The sequence below is a fragment of the Fistularia commersonii genome, chromosome 19 (genome assembly GCF_037954325.1).
Source record: "Fistularia commersonii isolate RoL2024-O1a breed Wild chromosome 19, RoL_Fcom_v1.0, whole genome shotgun sequence".
Classification (NCBI taxonomy): Eukaryota; Metazoa; Chordata; class Actinopteri; order Syngnathiformes; family Fistulariidae; genus Fistularia; species Fistularia commersonii.
In genome coordinates this window covers 2,453,036-2,469,080 of record NC_141302.1, presented here as the reverse complement: position 1 = coordinate 2,469,080, position 16,045 = coordinate 2,453,036, and the positions used below count along the sequence as shown (strand labels likewise).

The following is a 16,045-nucleotide window of genomic DNA, read 5'->3' as shown; positions in this document are numbered from 1 at the left end:
ATCATGGTCCATGGGGATTCCTGTCTAACCTCATATGTCAGCCTATCCATCACCATTGCGAACAAGAAGGGGCTCAGAGCTGATCCCTGATGGAGTCCCACCTCCACCTTGAACTTCTGTTACCCCTACAGCACACCGTACCAGTGTCTCACAGCTAGCATACATGTCCTGCACCAGTTTAACATACTTCTCTGCCACTCCAGACTTCCTCATACAATACCAGCGCTCCTCTCTTGGCACCCTGTCATATGCTTTTTCTAGGTCTACAAAAACGCAATGCAACTCCTTCTGACCTTCTCTGTACTTTTCTGTTAGCATTCTCAACGCAAATACTGCATCTGTAGTACTCTTCCTAGGCATGAAGCCATACTGCTGTTCACAAATGCTGACTTCTGCTCTCAGTCTAGTTTCCACTACTCTTTCCCATAACTTCATTGTATGGCTCATCAACTTAATCCCTCTATAGTTGCCACAATTCTGCACATCTCCTGTATTCTTAAAAATAGGCACCATCACACTTTGTCTCCATTCTTCAGGCATCTTCTCACTCTCTAAAATCCTGTTGAATAATCTAGTCAGAAAATCTACCACTGCCTCTCCTAGACACTTCCACACCTCCACAGGTATATCATCAGGACCAACTGCTTTTCCACTCTTCATCCTCTTCAATGCCTTCCTCACTTCACTTTTACTAATTTTTGCTACTTTGTGGTCTACGATAATCACCCTTCTACCCTTGCCTCTCTTTCATTTTCCACATTCATCAGTTCTTCAAAGTACTCTTTCCATCTTCCCATCACTCTTCTAGCATCTGTCAATACATTTCCCTCTCTGTCCTTTATCACCCGGACCTGTTGTACATCCTTTCCATCTTTATCTCTCTGTTTCGCCAACCTGTATAGATCATTCTCACCCTCCTTACTATCCAACCGAGCATACAAGTCATCATAAGCCCTTTGTTTTGCCTTTGCTACCTCTATCTTTACCTTTCGCCGCATCTCCCTGAACTCCTGTCTGTTCTCTTCAGTCCTCTCAGTATCCCACTTCTTTTTCGCTTACCGCTTTCTCTGTATACACTCCTGCACTTCCTCATTCCACCACCAAGTCTCCTTATCTACTTTCCTTCCAGATGACACACCAAGTACTCTTCTACCTGTCTCCCTTATAACACTAGCTGTTGTTGTCCAATCATCTGGAAGCTCCCCCTGACCACCCAGACCCTTTCTCAACTCCTCCCTGAAAACCATGCAACACTCCTCCCTTTTCAGCTTCCACCATTTTGTCCTTTGCTCTGCCTTTATCCTCTTCATCTTCTTTGTCACCAGAGTCATCCTACAAACCAGCATCCTATGCTGTCTGGCTACACTCTCACCTACAACTACTTTGCAGTCACTGATCTCTTTCAGTTTACCCCGTCTATACAAGATGTAGTCTACCTGCGTGCTCCTACCTCCGCTCTTATAAGTTACCCTATGTTCCTGTTTTTTCTGGAAAAAGGTGTTCACGACAGCCATTTCCATCCTTTTTGCAAAATCTACCACCATCTGTCCCTCTGCATTCCTATCCTGGATACCAAATCTGCCCATCACTTCTTCATCCCCTCTATTGCCTTCACCGACATGTCCATTGAAGTCTGCACCAATGACCACTCTCTCATTTCTGGGAATATTCTGCATCACTTCATCTAACTTATTCCAGAACTTCTCCTTCTCTTCAGATTCACATCCCACCTGCGGGGCATAGCCGCTAACAACATTGAGCATCACACCTTCAATTTCCAGTTTCAGACTCATAAGTCTATCTGACATTCTTTTCACCTCTAGGACGTTCCTAACAAACTCCTCCTTCAAGATAACTCCTACTCCATTTCTCTTCTTGTCAATACCATAATAGTACAACTTAAAGCCTGCTCCTAAGCTTCTAGCCTTACTACCTTTCCACCTGGTCTCCTGGACACACAGTAGATCCACCTTCCTTCTCTGCATCATGTCCACCAACTCTCTACCTTTTCCTGTCATAGTCCCAACATTCAAAGTCCCTACTCTCAGTCCCAGACTCTTTCCTTTCCTCCTCTCTCTCTGCTTCCAAACACGCACTCCTCCTCTTCTTCTTGTTCTTGTTCTTCGACCCACAGTAGCCCAATTTCCATTAGTACCCTGTAGGTCATCAGTACCAATGGCGGTCGTTGTTAACCCGGTCCGCGACCGATCCGGTATGGTATAGTTTTGGTTGACTCGCATATTTGGTTTTGGCAAAAGTTTTACGCCGGATGCCCTTCCTGACGCAACCCTCTGCATTTATCCGGGCTTGGGACCGGCACAGGGAGACACTGCTCCGTGTCCCCTCAAGGCAGGCTTGGAGAGGCACGGGCCAGTGCCGCCCTGAGGCTGCATTCATCTTCCTCCTAAGACAAACATGGAAAACACTCATCTGGAAGAATAAACAAGAGCGGTGGGGGGGGGATAACGACAAACATATAAACTTAAATATGAACGTCTTTATTTTTATTTTTCACCAGGAATGTAAGGAATGAAAAGTGAAAACGCTTTTTTTTTTTTTATTAAAGAGGAAATTTGATTAAAAACACAGTGTGTTGCAATAGCATCGACTTCCTGTATACATTTTCTTCTTTAAATATAAAGACGTCTCCGGAAAGTCAAGTTTCGTTTTCGGTACAAACTTGATAAAAGCATTGGCAGCGGGTTGGAAGAGGTGGGAACCATCAAGATAAAACATGCATCTACAATTTCATGTTGGTCGGACTATCTTGGGGTGTCACCCCTCCCAGCTTCGAGGAACTGTTGGTGCAGGCAAAAAAAAAAAAAAAAACAAAAGGCGAGGAGGTAAAGAATTCCCTTGTGTAAAATTAACAGGCACAAGTAATCATTTGTCCTGTCGTCCATCAAGCTTATCAATGAGCAAGTTTGAATCAGAAACTCTTAAATCAGCCAGTCAAATACAAGGTATGTTGGGGTCCAGGGTGGGTATGAGGTGGGACAACACAAGGCCTGGATGACTTCATCGCCAGTCGTCAGGGCGACGGGTCTGTAGTTATTGAGTTTCGGGGTCCTTGGTTTTCAAGGACGGGTATTCGGGGTGGACGGAGAGTCTGGCCCGGATGCTCTGGAAGAGTTCCACCTCTAGAAGAGTCCCATCTCACACCACAAGGGAAAGAGGTGTTGCTGGGGTGGCAGACGGGACGGCACTTGGCCGAGTTTTTTGCTGTTTTTATGAGAATTTTGCACATTTACTGTCATGAAGTTCTCTCTTTTTGAGTTGTTTTCACCGTCTCATTGTCTGGGATGATCTCTCTGGCTTTTTTATCGTCTCAAATGTTTGATTGTCACTGAAGCAACTCTTTTTGTACCAAACCAAAGTTCTCCCAAGGTAGACTAGTAAAAAAAAAGCCCTTGTAAAAGTGTCAGAGTACATGTGACAAGGACATTTATATTTGTCATGTTTTGTTTTTGTCTTTTTTTTCCCCACTAGAAAGTACTCGCCGGTGTTCATCAGTGCAAGCATGCTTCATTCCTTCACCTGAAAGTGATCAACCAACTGGTGAGTACTATTAACAGATAAATACAAGGTTTGCGATTCTCCCGTTGCTCCTCCCGGTGTCCGTCCATCCCCTTATGATCGCAAAGCGGTGTGTAGAAATCTCTGTGGGAAAACGGGACTCCGTTAATGGACTCCGTCTGGAGGGACCGCGAAAAAAAAATGTCCGTTGCGACGCCAACCTGCAGGAAGCGAAGGCTATCCTCGGTCTGACAGAGCTGCTCCAGCTCCAGCTTTCTTCTCCGCAGCTCGGAGATCTCCTCCTCCAGCCCGCCCAGGAGCTCTTTACGTTGCGCCCGGGAATCCCGGAGGTTTTCCCCGGCCGGGCCGACGGAGATCCCGAGCGTCTCGGCCTCGCTCAGCCTCTCCTGAAGCGCTCGCTCCAGTTTCAACCGCCTCTTTTTGAGTTTGATCTGTGGATTTAGGAAAAAAAAGTGTTGTGCAATTTATCTGGAAATCCAGTCTTGGTTTGCATTTAGCTTCAGGGCCGTCAAGTAACGCCTTGTTTTCCCCTCTCATGTACTTTCTTGTGAGTAAATAAATCAGGCAGGGTGGAACGATGCTCAAGGAGAAACGTTGCTCTCGGGAACCGAAGTGAATTCAAGAATGATTTCAGTTTTTTGAGAGATTATTCGGAGAAAACCGCTTTCGATAGGCTACGCGCTTTTAGATATTCAATTCTCTCTTGACCGCTTCGGTTACAGAGCAGCTTTCTTTTTTATTGTATTTCCATTTTGTGTTGTTTTCAGTCTGCTGGACTTTACGCCAGTGCAGCTCCTTCTCCATGTTGTTACTCTGCTCATTAAGAACAGATTCACACGGAAATGAAAACCTTTTTTTTTTTTTTTTGAATCTATGCATTTTCAAACTCGGACACCCGACGTTCTGTTCTCTATTTTTATCTTCGCTGTCGTCATTCTGTCGGTTATTTTCGTCCTTGTTGTTCTTTGTTATTGTCTCTGTCCTTTTAATTGTCTCTTCTATTTCTATTTATATTCATATTTATTGATATTGTTATTGTTGGGCTCATGTGGCAAATGAATTTATCTTAATCCATAGCTTCTCAAATAATGGGGAACATGCTAATGGTGTAGCATTAGCTCTACGAGCGTGCGCACAGAGCAAGAAATATGAAGTGAACAAACCCTCAAGAGAAACCACGGAAAAATATTTAACAGGGATGATAAGAAAGGCGGTGAGAGACGGCGATAATGAGCGAAGCGAAAGTCACCCGAAAGCTAAGACGAGGAAATATGATGAAACATTTTTAGCACTTGGCTCTGCTGTGGCTTCAAACCTGCTCATTAACGCCATTAATCCTTACGTCCTCAATTTGATTAAAGAGGAAAAATCTGCACAAATTGTTCTATTCATTTTTGTTTGGTAGGTTAAAGCGTGCTCTTCCGTTCATGTTGCTGACCGATTTGAATTTATTATTATTATTACTATTCATTGATTTTATTTCTCAGTATCAAATGGTTCAGTCGGTCCAAAAATGTTTAAAGTTTAAATAAGGATTTTTTTTTTTCAGGAAAATTGATCCACTTTAAATGTTAATAGTTATTTTTTGATGCAATTTGAGACGTTTTTTTTTTTTTTTTTTCCTTTTTCTACTGTTAATAAGCAGACAGTGTCCATATCACAATTTCACAGACGAACGTTACTATTAAAAACGAGTATAAAAGTATAAAGAGTATAAAAATTATAAGAGTATAAAAACTGTCAAACACCGCCACCTAGTGTCGCCGAGGTGTAATTGCAGGCCGCTCACAGAAACCACATTCACTCCGTTTCGGAAAACTCGTCCGATTTTCACCTTCTTGTTGGTGGCCTCCTTGTCGACGGACACGACGCGGTGGCCCCTGTGATCCGTGTTGGCGCACATGGCGCAAACGCAGGCCCGGTCGCTCCTGCAGAACCTGTCCAGCGGCTGGCCGTGCAGCCTGCACACCGAGTCCTCCAGGTTCTTCAGGACGCCGACCAGCACGTGGCGCCCCAGCTCCTCCTCCAGGTAGTGCGGCTCCAGGTGGGCGTCGCAGTACGAGGCCAAGCACACCAGGCAGGACTTGACCGCCCGTCGCCTCTCCGGGCAGAAGTCGCAGGGGACCTCCCAGGCTTTCGGCGCCGTTTGCGCCTCCTCGGCCGGCGCGCCCGCACCCGGAGTCCGGTGCGTTTGGAGCGGCGGCCTGGTGGGGAAGAGGGTCATGCAAAGGGGGCACTGACAGGCCCCTCGGGCCCTCCAGTACTCCCCGATGCAGGCCAGGCAGAACACGTGCTGACAGGGGAGGGCGGCGGGCCGGGAGAACCTGCCCAGGCAGATGCGGCACTCGGCGGACGTTGACATGGGATGGTGACGCTCCGTTCGCGGGCGGGAACGCTCGCGGATCGGGGCCGTAAAGCTTGCGCCGACGATGCAGAGAAAACACAAATTACGAGACGGACGGGAGTTTGTGTGAGCAGATGAAGGCGGAGCCGAGTTCAGGATGGGTCGGAAGTGTGGCTCGGTTGCTCGATGCCTTGAAACCAGTGATTCTTAACCATAGGGCCAAACTTGGGCCCCGAGCGCCACCTAGTGGACCGCAAAAAAAACTGTTTTGTACAATAACAACTCCCGACCATGTAGTGGCGCTAATGCATCAGTCAGTTGTTACTTTAACCAGCTCCATAAATAAGGAGAAGAAGACTGCAGATGGTAGACTGCAGAAAACCACTGCAGATGGTACAGAATGCTGCAGCACGGTTGGTTTTCACTCGACCCAAAAGGGCTCATGTTACACCTCTGCTCATCCAGTAGCTGCCAGGATCAAGCGCAAGGTCCTGACCCTGGCATTCAAAACCACCTCAGGAACAGGTCCAGCATATCTGAACCAAATGATAAGACCTTATGTTCCCGGCAGAGAGCTGCGTTCCTCTAATACAAACCTACTAGCAGCGCCTTCTGCTCGCTCTAAGCGATCTCTGGCAAAACTGTCCTCAGTTCTACTACCTCAGTGGTGGAACAAACTTCCGGAAGCAACAAGACGAGCATCATCTCTCTCAACCTTCAAGAAACAGGTAACAACTTTTCTCTTTCAGGACTTTTTACTGCGCTGTTGCCCCAGATCACGTTAGGCAGCAAGTTAGGCTATGCAGTGTGTGTGTGTGTGTGTGTATGTCTTTATCAAAAAAAAAAAAACCTCACTAACCCAAGCTTACTGTTCTGTATATTTCCTGTGCATCTTGTATTTGCAGGTGTATTTGCAGTCCCTATGTCCTCTATTGTAAGTCGCTTTGGATAAAAGCGTCTGCCAAATGCAATGTAATGTAATGTAATGCAAAAAGACACTCAGCTAGCTGTAAACAAACAAGATGGAGAAATATTTAAAACGAAAAAATGAAGACGACCCCCCCGCCAAAAAGGAAATTTTTGCACGAGTACAATCCCGACTTCATGAAGTACGGCTTCGTAAACGGAGGTAGCGCCCAGTGTGTGGAGTGTGTGTTAACGCTGTCTAACGAAGCACTTAAAACGTCAAAACTACAGCGGCGCCGAGAGACCGAGCATCCGACGCTTGTGGGAAAGCCGGTGGAATTTTTCAAGAGAAAAGAAGATGCAGATGCAGAAAAGATGGATCGTGTCGCTGACTGGCAACTCTAAAAGTGCACTGAAAGCTAGCTAGCTCGTAGCCGGACGTGTGGCACAAAGTAAGAAGACCATTTTATTTTATTTTAGTCGACAAGGTTTTTGCTCGGTAAACTGTAAGTGGATTTGGTTTATTGAATTGAATTGAATACAAATCAAACCAAGAGTGAGATAATTATAAACCTATTCAGTGTATATATATTAAATAATATAATTAAATTAATAATAATATATACTAAAATTATATTTAACCCTCGTGCGATCTTAACATTGTGTTTACTCCCCTTGTCCTACGGGTCAAAAATGACCCATAATACAGTCTTTGTACCCTAGCGGTGTCCAGCCCACATGGAAACATAAACAAAAAAGAAGTATCGCCTTTTTCTAATTATGGGGTCTCTTTAGGAAAAGTCATAAAACTTCAAATTGGAAAAAAATATTTTTTTTTCTACAGCTAAACTTTTGACCCGCATGACAACACAAGGGTTAGTCCTGGGTCAGAAAGGTTAAGAACCCCTGCTTTAAACAATTTACACTGGTGCATAAATATCCACGCCTTCTCTGTTGTATTTTCGCAACCATTTCTTGCAGTGACGCAAACCCAAATGTCCACGATATCCCTCGCTAATATCAGAGCCATCACGGAGCCGGGATTAGGTCAGATTGAGGTCAGATTTTTGAAAAAACACGACAATCCCGAGCTACAATCGCAGGTGGGGATTAACGCCGCCCTAGATGGATTACGTGAAAAGCATTTTCATTCGACTTATAAAAAAAAAAGGGCTTGTCGGTGAGGTTACCTTATGTCCTTTAGCAGAAACGCTCCTCCTGCGCTTGCAGAGAAACGCCGTTAATCCCGCCGCCCCTACAAATATCACGCCCTCAAAGCGGAGAACTCACCGGAGTGTGTTTTCTGGTGCGAGTCGTCCGGTCGGTGCGTTCCCTTCGGACGCCGCCCACGGCTGCTGGGAAGCAGGGACGGCCCCGCTGCACTCTGTCATTTCCTGGACTCTCATAAACCCATAAACAAAAGCATGTGATGAAACGTCATAATCTCGCTCTGGCTCATCTGGCGGAGTGCTTGCAAGGGGGAAGAAAAAAAAACAAACAAAAAAAAACGCTCCCCACTCTGAAACCTCCCACACCAAAAAAACAACTCCGACCTTTATCTCGGTATTTTCTTCAACTGGGAAAATCCGTATCGAATACTTTGAGGTCATTTTACGTAAAACGTTCGAAGGTCAGTTTCCACCGGACAACGTCACCCTCGCACTTTAACCCCAGGGACTGTTGGGACCGATAAATCTTTATTTGTACATTTGGCATTCAGGCATGATTATAACAATATTAATTTAATACAAATGAGGAAAAAAAAAATTCTTTTCTTACTTTGCTTTTGGAGAATCAACCCAACCGGCTCTTTTATGGAAAATCACGTTGAACGGCAAACCATGGCGCCGGACAGGCAGGGGTTTTATTATTCCGGGTTCTGGAATTTTCATTTTCGATCATTTTTTCAAAATACGAGCTCGACATAACCGAATACGATCGTGGATTGTGGAGAATTTGCGGGACGGGAAGTTTTAGTGTGTGGACGACGTCCCGGTGTAAACTCCAGCTACTTCTAATAGCCTGCAGTTCCTCTTGTGTCCAGCAGGGGGCAGCGATGCGGCTCCTCTCCTGCTGGCGGTCTGAAAATTGTGTTGTGATTTCACGAAACCAGAAAACGGGGACGACTCGGCGGGACACTGACGGTTTTTATTTTCATTTCGTGAAGGCAGTAACCACGTCTCGTCACCGGATCAGCATGCCGCCATTCAGCATAACACTTAAAATTCTTCTTTCATGCATTTAAGCTCCAGTAGTTGCGGACACAAGAGGCTCCGCCCACTAATTCTAAGACTCTTCACTTCATGTGCTGCAAAGCGCGCTCGGGATGGACGTCCAACCCGCCAGAGAGCGGCGGCGCTTTCCCCGAAAACAGCAATCTGGGTCGAAGAAATAGTCATAAAAACACTTTTCCCCGTCCCCGTTTTCATCGTCCGGTTCCGAAGCTCCTCCTAGCTTTGCTTGATGAGCCGTTTCTCGCCGGCCGGGCAGATGACGAAGGTGTCGGAGGCCTTGTCGCAGCAGTAAAGGTAGAAGAAGGGCAGGATCTTCTCGGCGAAGGTGTCGTGGAAGGTGTATATGTGAGTCTGAGTCCTCACGTCGTAGAACGACACCTGGCCCTCCTCGTAGTCCACGTATACGCCCACCCGCTTCAGTTTGGACTCCACGGCAAGCGCTATCGGCGGCGAGGTGGACACCCGGTACCCCTGGCCCTTCTTCATGGCCAGAGCCCAGTAGCCTTGGGCTGTGCTGACCGAGATCCTACCCTTCCTGTTGACGGAGGACTTGGCCACACCGAGGTACCAGTCGTCCTTTTCCCCCACCTGCACCTCCCAGTAGTGCCTCCCCGAGGTGAAGCCCTCGCGGCCCAGGACGATGACCACCGTGTCAAAGCGGTCCGGGTGGTCGGGCAGGTCCTGCCAGGCGCCCAGGTGCCTCACCTGCCGGCGGTCCTGCGAGAGCTGCAGCCAGGGGTTTGCGGTGTCGGGGTCCAGCCTCACGTCCGCTGCAGAACCCAGGGGCAAGGGTTAGTTTCCTTCTGGGGGCGGAGCTACAAGGCTGGCGACAGTGACATTACCTGTATATTTCAGGATCTTCTTTATCTCTGGAAAGGAGCGCAGACAAGAAGGTCAGCGGAATTAGCATGGGTTCCTTTCCCGCGAGGTCCTTCCTTTGCCGACGACGCCCTCGAAGGTGGCGACAGGCTAACCTGGCTTTAACCTCGGCTCTTTTTAGATCCAGTGGCGACTTTTGCAACGATGACTAAGGTGACCCGTTAAATATGTAAATTAAAAGGTGACTCGACAGCTTTCGCAATTCACGTGTCGACATTACATAGCAATACAACTTGTGGCCACTGGGTGGCGACATAAACACAAAGATGTTCCCTCAAGCTACATAGAAGGTTCATCTAAGATTGTTCACGGGTGAAATGATCTGCATTGACTTGAGTGGATTGGATCTTCATGTCAGCGTAGCCTCAGATACCTTCAGAGGACCCTGTTTAACTTTTGCCCGTTTGCTTTTCTAAAAGCACGAGTGTTGTAATGGCTGTTTTTTGAAAATTAAAACAAAGGATTTGACATCGACGAGAGAACTCGGGACTGAAAATCGCCCCAAAAAAAGGCGGTTCCATTCAGACCTAGCTAAAATGGTCATAGCTAGAAGTGGACTCATTTCCCCGCAGAGGGTCTTAGCTTTCTGACAACAAAAAAAGCGCTTTCGAACACATCGGAAGCCTTAAAAAGAATAAGAATAAGAACAACTTTATTAATCCCGAAGGAAATTGCTGTGCCAGAGTTACAGAAAATATAACAGTAATAAATAATTAAGAAAAGGCAGAATTAGAAATAAAAATAAACTATGAGCTATAAACTATAAACTATAAAGTGTCTCCGTGATAAACTATAAAGTGTCTTAGTAACAAGTGAGGTAAGGAGTGCACAATAGTGTGATAGAAGGGAAAATTGTAGTGTAGCTGTTATGAGATGAAATATTGCACAGTTTCTGAATATTCCACAGTGAATGAAATATTGCACAGTTTTTGTTTTTGGTTTTTTTTTCCATCTCTTCTCACCGCTTTCAGCCAGCTTGTCGATCATCTGGTCCAGCGCCGCCTCCAGCCTGGACGCCGCCCTCCGAATCATGCCCACGCAGGCGTCGGTGGGAACGCTGGTCTCGGACCAGTCCTTCACGGACGGCTTGGTGCTCAACGCCGGAAAGTTCTGAGACACATAAACCGGCGTGACGACGCAACCCGACGCGAATCGAGAGAAACGTCGGAGCCCTGACCTTCAGGAAGTGGATGTGGTCCGTCCGGGCCATGTTCTCCAGGTCGGCGTTCCTCTTCCGCAACCGTCCGATCTCCTCCTCGAGCGCGGCGACGAGTTCCTGCGCTCGCCTCTCCGTCCGCCGCTGCTTCTCCTGGATGGCCTGGACCAGCTCGGCCTGCGTCCGCTGGATGGAGCTCACCAGCTCGGAGAAGACCTTGGTGCTCTCCTCCACCTCCCTCTGGGCGCTGGCCTGAAATCAGGCGACCTTTCAGTGACCTCGGAATCCGACCTCATCAATACGTCGATAATGAGACTTGGCTCGCCTTGTTGAGCTCCACCGACTGTCTGATCTCCTCCACCTTCTTCACCCGCTCCTGGATCATCTGCTGGACGTCCATTTCCGTCTGCTTCAGCTGCGCCTGCGAAGTAACACCGGAGTTAACAAGAAGATGTTAACTCGCAGAAAAAGTGAAACTTCTGGGCATACCGATTGAAGGTAGAGGCTAGGAGGCTGTAGGGCGACATTACGGAATAAATGAATCTTTGGTTCGTGACATGAAGAAGGAGGAAAATTGGAAAATTGGCGTTATCTGCACAGAAGCTAAAGCACTTTATGAAACCTTTGCTGACAGCGGTGACTACTTCGCCGATTTCGCCTATTGCGGGTTATTTTTTAGCACGTAACCCCCGCAATAAACAAGGGTTTACCGTAATCGATCATCCGAGCAGCCGATTTTAAGCTAATTTGTCTAATTTTAGTTGTTGTTTTTTTTCACCCCAAGTAAAATAAGTTTTAACATTTAAAAAACATAGAAATAATAAGGCACATCTTGGGTGGGGATGAACCGCTGCCCATCATCCACCGTGATCTGAAAACGTGCCTCTTCACTAACTCCACTAATCGCACCCCCAAAAAAAAACAAAAAACAAAAAACAAAAAATAAAACAAGAAATGAATGTATGTATGTATATGGTGACATCTGAATAACAACTACTGGTACTTTGGATTTTCGGTTATTGAATTGCAATTTTTTTAAGTCGCTTTGGATAAAAGCGTCTGCTAAAGAAGTACAGAAGTACAGAAGTGGACATTGTGGACACCTACAAATACCTGGGTGTCCACTTGGACAATAAACTGGACTGGACCTTGAACACCAATGCCATCTTCAAGAAGGCTCAGAGCCGCCTGTTCTTCCTCAGGAGGCTCAGATCTTTCAACGTCTGCAGGACCATGCTGCAGATGTTCTACCACTCGGTGGTGTCCAGCGCCATCTTCTACGCTGTTGTATGCGAGGGCAGCAGGATCGAGACAGCTGACGCTAACAGACTCAACAAGCTCATCAGGAGAGCTGGATCTGTCCTGGGAGTGGAGCTGGAGTCTGTAGTGCAGGTGTCGAAGAGGAGAAGCTGAGGAAGCTCCTCAGCATCATGGACGACGTCCATCACCTCCTGCATGGACACTGATGTCCTGTCAGAGCTCTTTCAGGCGTAGACCGATACCACCAAGGAGCTCCACTGAACGCCACAGGAGGTCTTTCCTACCTGAGGCTATCAGACCTTTTAATTCCTCTTCCTTCAGCCGAAGGACCTTAAAACACTTGATAGCCTTAACTTTAACCTGAATTTTGACACTTTATATTTTATTGTATTTCTTATTCTCCCTCCTTCCTACTATTATCAGTGTTTGAGTAAGGTTGACTCGGTGTATCATGCCGCTTTGAGGTTTGTTACGAACTGTCGGGCCTTAACCCATCACTGTGACCTGTATGCTCGAGTGGGATGGTCTTCTTTGTACACCAGGAGATTTATTCACTGGTGCACGTTCATCTACAAGGCTATGCTGGGACTGTTGCCGTCTTACATTTGTAAAGTAATCACACAGAGAAGTGTTGATTCCTATGGTTTACGTTCGAAGGATCTGGGAAAAAAGGCTTTTGTCTATTTTGCCTCCTCTACATGGAACATGTTGCAAAAGGACTGGAAACTAACGGAACTTGTTTCATTGAACGGCTTTAAGTCCAGATTGAGAGCACTTGAGACGACTTCACAGATTTGTAACTGTTTTATATGATTTGTATGCTATTTTAATTTCATTTTAAATGTAATTATATTATTTTGCTGCCTCTTGGCCAGGACTCCCTTGAAAAAGAGGTTTTTAATCTCAATGGGACTTTCCTGGTTAAATAAAGGAGAAATAAATAAAAATGATCTATTATTGCTATGTTTTGCTTGAAACTCTGGCACAACAATTTCCTTCGGGATAAATAAAGTTGTTCTTATCTTAAATGATTGCAATGTAATGTAGTGTAATCTTGCCGTGATCCTGGAACGACTTCCCTGCCGTTTTTTTTTTTTTTCTTTCTCAAACATCCAGCCCATGCTTGACGGAGGTACCATCTCCCCACCTTCTTCTCCGTCCACTCTCGCTCCACGGGGACAGTGTAGTGGGCGCGGTGGTCGGTCTCGGTGCAGAGGACGCATACGCAGGTCTGGTCCTTCTTGCAGAAGAGCTCCAGCAACCTCTCGTGCTTCGGGCACATCCGGTCCTCCATGTTGGCCACGGGCTCCATCAGCTTGTGCTTGGTGAACCTGGCGGTGTGGGACTTGAGGTGCTCCTCGCAGTAGGACGTCAGACACACCAGGCAGGACTTGACCGCCCGCGGCCTGCCCTCGCCGAGGCATACGTCGCAGAGGACCTCCTCCCAGAGGGGCGCTGGGAACGATGGGGGCGGAGATGCTTCGGGCGAGGATGGAGGCGGGCGTTCAGCTGCGGGTTGAGGCGGCGGGATCAGCGGCGGTAGCTCCTCCTGCCTTCTCCGAGCTTCCTTCTCCCCTCTACCGCCCCCATTCTCCTCCTGCCACTGCTGCACCTCCTCCCCTAGAAGCCTCTCCTTGTCCTCCACGACGCTCCCCGAACCCGCCGCCCCTCGGATTTCCTTGAACTGCTGCGCGATCTCCCGCAACACGGTGTTGACGCTGATGTCGGGCCTCTTGTAGAAGGACTTCTTGCACATGGGGCACTGGTGGAGCGCGCTAGTTTGCCAGTAGCCCAGGATGCAGCTCTGGCAGAAGTTGTGTCCGCAAGGGATGGAGACGGGGTTGGTGAAGACGTCCAAGCAGATGGAGCAGTGCACCTGCTCCTCGGAAAGGTTCCCGGCGGCGGCCATTCCTGCACGGCGGAGAGGCAGGGTCATTGTCAGCGCGAGCAACCGCCTCCGCAGCAGCAGGGCGTGGAACCTGCCGTAACAACCAGGAGGAGGGTGGAGGTGGAGGTGGAGGTGGAGGTTAGATGGCGTGGTTTTATTCAGCGCTCGTTCTGCATGCACGGCAGGTTAAACACGGTTGGTTTTGCATGAAGTTACAGTGGTTATGAAATGAGCCGTAGCCGAGAAGCTAACCGGAGGAGGCTAATGGATGCTACCTTAACCCTCGTGCGATCTTAACATTGTGTTTACTCCCCTTGTCCGACGGGTCAAAAATGACCCATAAGACAATCTTTGTACCCTAGTGGTGGACAGCCCACATGGGAACATAAACAAAACCTTTTTCTAATTAGGGGGTCTCCTTAGGAAAAGTCGTAAAATTTCAAGTTGGAAAAAAATAGGTTGATGTGTTTTTTCTACAGTTAAACATGGTAGTGGGTCAGTTTTGACCCGCAAGACAACACAAGGGTTAAAACACTTTATAGCCTTGACTTTGACACTTTATGGTTTTATTTGTATTTCTTATTCCCCCCCCTTCCTACTATTATTTATCATTGTTATGTTTTTACTTGAAACTCTGGCACAACAATTTCCTTCGGGATAAATAGAGTTGTTCTTGTTCTTATTCTTATTTACAACGTGTCGATACGATCTGTTTATCAAGTTCGATAATGATCGACTACCTGCTGTTTATGAATTTAAGGATGACTCATAATCTTGTAATAATCTGTGCAATATTCAGAACTGTGCAATATTTCATTTCATAACAGCTACGCTACAATTTTTCCTTTTATCATACTATTGTGCACTCCTTACCTCACTTGTTACTAAGACATTTATAGTTTTATCACTTGTTTACTAAGACACTTTATAGTTTCACTGAGACACTTTATAGTTTATAGTTTATTTTTATTTCTAATTCTGCCTTTTTCTTTTTATTATTTATTGCTGTTATATTTTCTGTAACTCTGGCACAACAATTTCCTTCGGGATTAATAAAGTTGTTCTTATCTTATCTTATCTTATCTTATCTTGATAAATGAGAAATAACACTCTCGTAATGCATGCTGCTCAGACAGATTTGTAATTATTAGCGATATATAGACAAAATTATCATTATTTGACTTTATCAGCTGAGATTAAATTTCTTTTCTAACTGTAAATTATAGGTTAATAATCACCTGACCATCTCCTGTCCTCAGAATGCAGCGGGTGGTTTACAGCGCCCTCCGGTGGACAAAAGGTGCAACAACAACACGGATTCCGGATGATCTCAGACCGATATTTTGACAGCTAACCCCGCTAGCTCTAACTCACTATCCCTCATCCAAAACGTCATACATTTGTGATTTTAGCTTTTTATGGCGTTGTAATCGATTAGCACGCAGTCGCGCTGCTAAAACGAGACGTTGATATCCCGGCCCTGGTATCCAAAGCGCGGTGGCTTAACATCTTTCCAAAAATACGAGCGCAGACGGCTGCTCGCCCTGGACCCCGGACATCTCCGAGATTGAACCAAATCTACTATATATGGACGTATTTTCACACATATTGTACATATAAGCGGTTTTTCCCCAGGGAGATTTTCAGAGTAGCAGATGTGGAGGTAAAAGATGTAAAAACGCAGATATATGGAAACACTCACCAGAGAGCAGCTGTCTGGAGGCTCCCCCTTCAACACTGACACATGAGACCGGCCGCGGACGCTTTCCCCTGCGGACCCCCCTCCGCATTTAAAACACACACACACACACACACACACACACCTAGCACCCAAAATATAC

At 46.6% G+C, this 16,045-nt stretch overlaps 2 protein-coding genes across 5 annotated transcripts; both read right to left on the bottom strand.

Annotated features, from left to right (window-relative positions):
* Window positions 1-2,480: 2,480 nt before the first annotated feature.
* Window positions 2,481-8,296, bottom strand: LOC147223401 (E3 ubiquitin-protein ligase TRIM47-like). 3 transcript variants are annotated; one of them, XM_086165650.1, is made up of 4 exons: window positions 7,978-8,296; window positions 5,372-5,954; window positions 3,738-3,968; window positions 2,481-3,660 (listed from the first exon to the last, which is right to left on the bottom strand). In XM_086165650.1, the coding sequence occupies exons 2-4, from the start codon at window positions 5,897-5,899 to the stop codon at window positions 3,631-3,633; spliced, it is 789 nt and encodes a 262-aa protein (XP_086021776.1). In that variant the 5' UTR covers window positions 5,900-5,954; window positions 7,978-8,296; the 3' UTR covers window positions 2,481-3,630. The 3 variants fall into 3 exon arrangements, with proteins under 3 accessions (XP_086021776.1, XP_086021777.1, XP_086021775.1); XM_086165651.1 differs by having other exon boundaries at window positions 5,372-6,124; window positions 8,078-8,296; XM_086165649.1 differs by having other exon boundaries at window positions 8,078-8,289.
* Window positions 8,297-8,914: 618 nt separating this feature from the next.
* LOC147223400 (E3 ubiquitin-protein ligase TRIM39) lies at window positions 8,915-15,980 on the bottom strand. 2 transcript variants are annotated; one of them, XM_086165648.1, is made up of 7 exons: window positions 15,907-15,980; window positions 13,464-14,227; window positions 11,382-11,477; window positions 11,078-11,308; window positions 10,863-11,010; window positions 9,864-9,890; window positions 8,915-9,791 (listed from the first exon to the last, which is right to left on the bottom strand). In XM_086165648.1, exons 2-7 carry the CDS (start codon window positions 14,223-14,225, stop codon window positions 9,238-9,240), a joined length of 1,818 nt encoding a protein of 605 aa, XP_086021774.1. In that variant the 5' UTR covers window positions 14,226-14,227; window positions 15,907-15,980; the 3' UTR covers window positions 8,915-9,237. The 2 variants fall into 2 exon arrangements, with proteins under 2 accessions (XP_086021774.1, XP_086021773.1); XM_086165647.1 differs by having other exon boundaries at window positions 13,464-14,295; window positions 15,907-15,974.
* Between the last annotated feature and the right edge of the window lie 65 nt (window positions 15,981-16,045).

What these genes read in the sequence shown, in the direction of transcription:
- LOC147223401 (XM_086165649.1), bottom strand. Translation starts at nt 8,193, where the DNA reads ATGAGAGTCCAGGAAATGACAGAGTGCAGCGGGGCCGTCCCTGCTTCC. An exon ending in GCACCAGAAAACACACTCCG is followed by an intron (nt 5,955 to 8,077) that starts GTGAGTTCTCCG and finishes CGTCGGCGCAAG; the next exon opens with CTTTACGGCCCCGATCCGCG. An exon ending in AGGAGGCCACCAACAAGAAG is followed by an intron (nt 3,969 to 5,371) that starts GTGAAAATCGGA and finishes CTAAATCCACAG; the next exon opens with ATCAAACTCAAAAAGAGGCG.
- LOC147223400 (XM_086165647.1), bottom strand. Translation starts at nt 14,252, where the DNA reads ATGACCCTGCCTCTCCGCCGTGCAGGAATGGCCGCCGCCGGGAACCTT. An exon ending in AGTCGGTGGAGCTCAACAAG is followed by an intron (nt 11,309 to 11,381) that starts GCGAGCCAAGTC and finishes GCCTGATTTCAG; the next exon opens with GCCAGCGCCCAGAGGGAGGT. An exon ending in GAAGATCCTGAAATATACAG is followed by an intron (nt 9,792 to 9,863) that starts GTAATGTCACTG and finishes TGGGTTCTGCAG; the next exon opens with CGGACGTGAGGCTGGACCCC.